This window comes from Babylonia areolata, chromosome 21 (assembly GCF_041734735.1).
Source record: "Babylonia areolata isolate BAREFJ2019XMU chromosome 21, ASM4173473v1, whole genome shotgun sequence".
NCBI classification, from domain to species: Eukaryota; Metazoa; Mollusca; class Gastropoda; order Neogastropoda; family Buccinidae; genus Babylonia; species Babylonia areolata.
The window spans coordinates 24077775-24084654 of NC_134896.1; the positions used below are offsets into that span (position 1 = coordinate 24077775).

Below are 6880 nucleotides of genomic sequence, written 5' to 3' on the forward strand. Positions count from 1 at the left end.
GATAATAGCTCATTGTCACTCAGATTCAAAATTCGTAGATTAGGAAATCCAACATGGCCAAAATCTCTCAACCTGCATTTAGCCAAATTCAAATATATCAGCAGGGCGTTTGTTTGCAGCGTGTCTGGGCTCAGACCACTTTGAGGAGCATGAAGAAAGCGCGTCTTCTGATAATCTTCAGCAGGAAATTGGCTCTTGCAATAGAACGCCAGGCCTTGGCAGGCACAGTTCTGAGGACATGTAGTATCACAAAACAATTCATCATCATGTTGTGGACAGTGGAATATACCATCACAGGTGTGATTGGCATGGACACAGATGGTAGAGGTTCTACAGCGATAGAATCCAGGACACTGGTACCTGTCACACCCTTCCTCGTCCTCACGTCCTGGGCAGTCATAGACACCGTTACAGCGCACAAACACCGGCATGCAGTAAGCCCATTTTCTTGCGCACATGAAATGAGTTTCTGGACAAATATCTGTGTGTGAATTATTGCCATTAGAATGACTGTCAATGGACTGTACTTGGTAAGAACCATGACCATCAAAATGAATGATCGCGGGTGGCTTGGGTGTTTTCATACCTGCCCGGTCGTATAATGGGCAACGCCTTTCATCACTGCCGTCCAGACAGTGCAGCATCCGGTCACACTGATTTTCAAATGGCACACACTGAAAAATGATATCCGCATAGGATTATATAACAGCGACAACAGAATAGGAAATGACAAGCTTAAAGACGGGCGCAATAGCCGAGTGGTTAAAGCATTGGACTGTCAATCTGAGGGTCCCGGGTTCGAATCACGGTGACGGCGCCTGGTGGGTAAAGGGTGGAGATTTTTACGATCTCCCAGGTCAACATATGTGCAGACCTGCTAGTGCCTGAACCCACTTCGTGTGTATATGCAAGCAGAAGATCAAATACGCACGTTAAAGATCCTGTAATCCATGTCGGCGTTCGGTGGGTTATGGAAACAAGAACGTACCCAGCATGCACACCCCCGAAAACGGAGTATGGCTGCCTACATGGCGGGGTAAAAACGGTCATGCACGTAAAAGCCCACTCGTGTGCATACGAGTGAATGCAGAAGAAGAAGAAGAAGACAAGCTTAAAAAGACCACATCAAATATGGAAATGAACATTGACGAAATCTCCCAAATAAGTACCACCCTATCAGGCTTGACAACAGAACTGAAACAAATAGGAAACAATCGCAAAGGTCTGTCAAAACCTGAACAATTCAATTTGGCACACGACTGACAGAAGACGAGCATGTCTAGCATGTCATGCCCATGACAAGAGATTTATCTGGACAACTCAGCTCCTACCTGCAGCCATAAAAATTATATTCTGGGATGGGCTGAACGTAGCATCTGTTTCACGACCCATTATATACAGGGGCAGGTTTGGGATTCGGTTTGTCTCTGTTTTTTTTCGTGTGTATGTGATTCACTGCCATGCAAATTATTCCATATTAAACAAAAATTTGTGCACAGATGGAAAATTCATCAAATGGCAAAGGAAGGGGCAAGGAAAAAAGGACCAGATACTACATATAAATCTGCATACAAACAAAAAAGTGGAAAAAAATAGGAATTGAAAGTGCCACCAGATATACGCAGTCTGGGGTCAATCAGCTTTTCGATTAATCAAAATTAAGGACCTGCATACAGTTTAAATGTCAAAGAGATTCCTGTTGAATGTAGCTTTCTATATCTGCGAATGTAGCTTTCTATTTTAAATTAGGCGTTGAATGTTGCAGACCGTGTCAGTTCGATTCAGGGAAAAGAGAGAGAGAGAGATAACGATAACAATAACGATAACGATGACATCATTTCGTTTATATAAAGGCCAGAACCCCTTACTGAAGGGAGTAATATTGAAGGACAGGACAAACATATATAACATGACACAACTGATTGACAAAACAAAACAACCAAAGCTATCTGACACAAATATTCAACATCGTTCAGAAGATACATTACGTAATCTCTTCAATGTTTCATATACATACATACATGCAGACACACACACACACATACATACATACATAGATGGCCAAGTTATACGGAGCAGACTCATGTCTTGACGACATGAGCAAATTGAACCTAAAACCATATTGATGTTTATAATATTTTGGTTGAATTAGTTTTTGTTTGAGGTCACTCAAGGCAGGGCAACACAAACTGTAACTCATCTTCCTTACCCATGTTGCACAAGCGACATGTATATACGGGTTTAACTTAAGTTACTGTTTCTGAAACAGTTAGTAGCGATGTCAAAAACACGAAAGAAATCTATTCAATGCACATTTTATATCATTGTATCAACTCAATGTGTGGTTCAATGACATGTTAATTTTTAAAAATTCTAAACTATGCAAATCGGTCACCAGTTTCCATGTGATCATGTCCGTCTTGTCACCTACAATCAACAATTCGTTGTCGTTGTGTAAAGCACTTTAAAAAGCCTGTTCAATCTTGAACTCCCTGATTATTCCACATAAATGCAAAACCATAAGAATGTAAACACTGATGAATACTCGCTGCCCATGTCTTTTAAGCCATTATCGTCTAAAAACAAAATACGGTTGGAATGGAAATATGATTTTTCATCCATTCTGGTCAGTTTCAGCTTTCAACCAATACCAAAGAGAGAGAAAGAGAGAGAGAGAGAGAGAGAGAGAGAGAGAGAGAGAGAGACAGACAGACAGACAGACAGACAGACAGACAGAGAGAGTATATAATCTGAGTGTGGTGTTTATAGTATCGCTTCGCTTGCGCACATACTCGCCCTCTTCTTGTTACATAGCTTGTCGACAATTGTCAGTTTCAGTTTCAGTTTCAGTAGCTCAAAGAGGCGTCACTGCGTTCGGACAAATCCATATACGCTACACCACATCTGCCAAGCAGATGCCTGACCAGCAGCGTAACCCAACGCGCTTAGTCAGGCCTTGAGAAAAAAAATGTCAATGTCGTTGTGAGCAAACGTGCGTATATATGTGTGTGGGGAGGTGGGGGTGGGGGTGGGGGTAAGGGGTGGGGTTTGTGGGGTGTGTGTGGGGGATGATGAGGGGCTTTTTTCATGTTGATAAAGATTTATTCATTCATTCACTCTTCATTTCCCTTCTTCCTATCATTTACATCACCCTTCGTGTACAACTTTAGGAAGTCGTTGGATTGTGGTGTTTCTCCCGCTGTGATTGAAAACACCGCTAAATTATCATCTGTGTCTCTGGATCACTTACCATGGGAGACAATTCGCCGCCATTGCCGAGATATCTGAGGAGTTCACGAGGTCATATCAACCATATGATTTAGACGCTTTCCGTCGGAGATATCAAAATGTTGCCAGTTATTTCATGAAAAGGTTTATATCGTCCTGCAACTTATTTTCTGATGGCGGTCGTGCGAGTTGTTACCTGCACATGCTTCTTCACTTCCTCAACTCGCTTGTTGTTTGTTTTTTGCTTGCTTCTATCCATCTGTCTATCTGTCTATCTATCTATCTATCTATCTATCTATCTATCTATCTATCTATCTATCTGTGTATCTGTCTGTCTATCTGTCTGTCTATCTGTCTATCTATCTGTCTATCTATCTATCTATCTGTCTATCTATCTGTCTGTCTATCTGTCTATCTATCTATCTATCTATCCATCTGTCTATCTATCTATCCATCTGTCTATCTATCTATTTATCTGTATCTATCTGTCTATCTATCTATCTATCTATCTATCTATCTATCTATCTATCTATCTGTCTATCTATCTATCTATCTATCTATCTATCTATCTGTGTATTTATCTGTCTATCTATCTATCTATCTGACATAGTAAATGATGATAGTATTACTTTATTCTAGATGCATCTACCCTGCAGCAGTTTTAAATGCAACAAGAGAGGCAAGGCCTTCAAGACTCACTTGTGATACACTTTAAAAAATCTAATCGTTAAAATGTGGTCTGTATTTGTTATTATAAAGCTTCGGGTTTAAAAAAAAGAAAAGAAAAGAAAAAAAAAGTCCTGAAGGCAGATTCGAACCCAGCGTGTTCGGGTGAGAAGAAACTGTCTTACCCATTACACTATCGTGGCTTCTTAACTGGCGTTCAAACAGCTAACATTTAAACATGCTTTTTTTAAGGGCGATAAATCGATTGCGGTATTCGCAGTGAGAACGCTGTTTAAATCATATCATTCTGGTGTATCTCTGGCAATCAAAAAATCTTTAAGGGCAATTAAAAATTATTTTTAAGTCCGCGGTAAAGGAGACGTGGCTAGCGCCGCAATTACACTGCAGCATTTAGCCGTTTTCTCTGGATCTAGATAGATGTACAAGTTTAGTTGCACCTGCCGGGAATGTACGACACGGTCAATTCAATTTCTTTTATGTTCATTCTAGTTTTATAGTTTTAAATTGAGTGTTTCGTTAAACTAATAACATGTAGAGCCAAGTATAAGTACTTCTAAACGTCGTATGAAGTGAAAAGGACTTATTTATTTTGAGAAAAGTCAAGACTGGAAACTTTTACGTTTCATCAAGGGTGTTAACTCTTATAGTTTATTATTTTTAACTGTGAATTCCGACTGATTTTGTTGATATTTTTATGGCAGTTTGGGGCATAATCCAGTAAGTGATGAGGCGTTCACAAATCTTTCTCTGAATAAATATTTAGCGGTCTCCTTCTCCAACTTTGCATCACATGTTGTCGTGTATTGTCGATTGAATATAAGATTGAATGGGCAGGCCAACAACTTGAAACAAAATGGCGTCCTTCGCATTCGCGAGGAATATGAGCACGCGCTTTGAATAAGTATAAATATGTGTACGCAATTGATTTTTGCCCATGACCTTCAGGGCTCAGCCAATAGATCTATAAAGTCCACTCGTAGTATTGATTTTAGTATTTTCCTAAAAAGACCACTTGGGCGAATGAACATAGTGAAAGCCCTGTACACTGAGAGTTAAACACACAAGCTTTTTATGTATTGAGTATAACTTCGAAATGTAATGTTTAAGATGAGAAAGATCAGTTTAAAGCAAATGAACCCCCCTAACATTAATTGCAGATTAATTTCCCTTTTTTACTATCTGCACCAAAGACATGCACCAGAAACATAACTTCCATGCTTAGCAAAAGAAGTTCCTGGTTGAACAAAAAAAAATGATAAAAATGACTGCTCTTAATGCTGTGTCAGAATATCAGATAAAAGTGCCAAGTTTAGAGAATATATATATATATATATATATATATATATATATATATATATATAACAGTAAATTCAGTTTGCATATAATTTGGGTTCTTTTAAAAAAAAAATTGTGCCCATCCCAGAGGTGCAATATTGTTTGGATGACTGGAAAGAACTGAATTTTTCCTATTTTTATGCTAAATTCGGTGTCAACTGACAAAGTATTTCCAGAGAAACTGGCAATGTTAAAGTTTGCCATGGACACACACACACACACACACACACACACAACCGAACATTGGATTAAAACATAGACTCACTTTGTTTACACAAGTGAGTCAAAAAGGGTGGTGGTTGTTGTGGCTGTGTGTGTGTGTGTGTGTGTGTGTTTATTATATTTATATAGCACTGAATCTTGTGCAGAGACAAATCAAAGCGCTTTCGCACCAGTCATTCACACGCATGCGTAACTGTAAAACTGGAAAAGAAACTTAAGACAAGGAAGAGGCAGGGAAGGGAGATTATTTTGAGAAGAGGTGGGTTTCTAAGACCAGACTTGAAAATAAAAGGAAAATGTTTCCATCAACGACAGAACATCTTCTCCGCCATCATAGCAGCAGGTAAATAGGATTCGAGAAAATACAACATCTCAAAATACTGTTATGATGATTACATGCAGCATCATATACAGTCGAAATCGCTATAGTAACATTTTTTTGTACCACCCCGTTGATGCTAAACGCCTTTTTACCCTTCCATGCATCCATGTGTGTGTGTGATTCTTTTCATAAATAGTGTTAGGGCGGCTGCACTTTCATCACCGAAGAGATCTGAGTCTTGTGCTGATCAACAAGTAATTGTATACGAACCTGTTTGTTGGTGCACTGAAACATTCCTGACAAGTGGCATAAAGGGAAGACGCAGAAGTTTTCATCACTGTTGTCACTGCAGTCAGGACGGTGGTCACACACCAGGGTGTAAGGCACGTGGTCCACACCAGTCAAACACTTCATGGATGGAGGAGGTGGCGTTCCTCGGTAATCACAGGCAGTCGTGGACACGTCAATCTGATTGGCCCAGCACGCGCTCTGAGGGTCACACGCTAAAAACATCTGGGTAACATGACCTGAGGGACAGATCACGTATTTATCATGACCTCTTGACCACGCCAGGGTATTGATGACTATTTCTTCAGGTTTTTCCTCCTGGTCATATTTCTGCATTGCGTCTCTCTCACAGAGGAAGGCAGCAGTATGTTTTGAGTTACAACTCTCCAAGCTAAGATGGTCTGTATCTGCACAGTCATCCCTCTGTTTTAGTACCACACAGTCTTCAGAGAGACTGAAACGATGTCTGTCCTTCTTCAGTATGTAGGCGTAGAAAACTGCGGACCAATCTGACCACTGAAACCGATCGCGATATCTGAAAATTGGATGGGATATATTGATATCCTTATGAAATATACTAATGCATTATCAAAATTAATAGGCTCACAGACTTGAAAAACAATTCTGGCACCCCCTGGGCCCCAAAACACATAAAAAGAAGCAAACAAAGTATTACCAACCTACCCAGTTGTTGTATCCTGCAGACGTTCATCAAACTCACTATTGGCATTTCTTTTTCTTTTTCTACGTTCGTGGGCTGCAACTCCCACGTTAACTCGTATGTACACGAGTGGGCTT

At 40.0% G+C, this 6880-nt stretch overlaps 1 protein-coding gene across 1 annotated transcript in view; it reads right to left on the bottom strand.

The window, feature by feature from the left end:
- LOC143296589 (uncharacterized) overlaps positions 1-6456 on the bottom strand; it is a 7828-nt gene extending 1372 nt beyond the window's left edge. Inside the window, exons 1-2 of the mRNA XM_076608614.1 lie at positions 6065-6456; positions 137-674 (exon numbers count right to left, since the gene is read on the bottom strand). Coding sequence (XP_076464729.1) covers positions 137-674; positions 6065-6418 — 892 coding nt within the window. The 5' untranslated portion in view covers positions 6419-6456. The remainder of the gene's footprint in view (positions 1-136; positions 675-6064) is intronic.
- Positions 6457-6880: the final 424 nt, after the last annotated feature.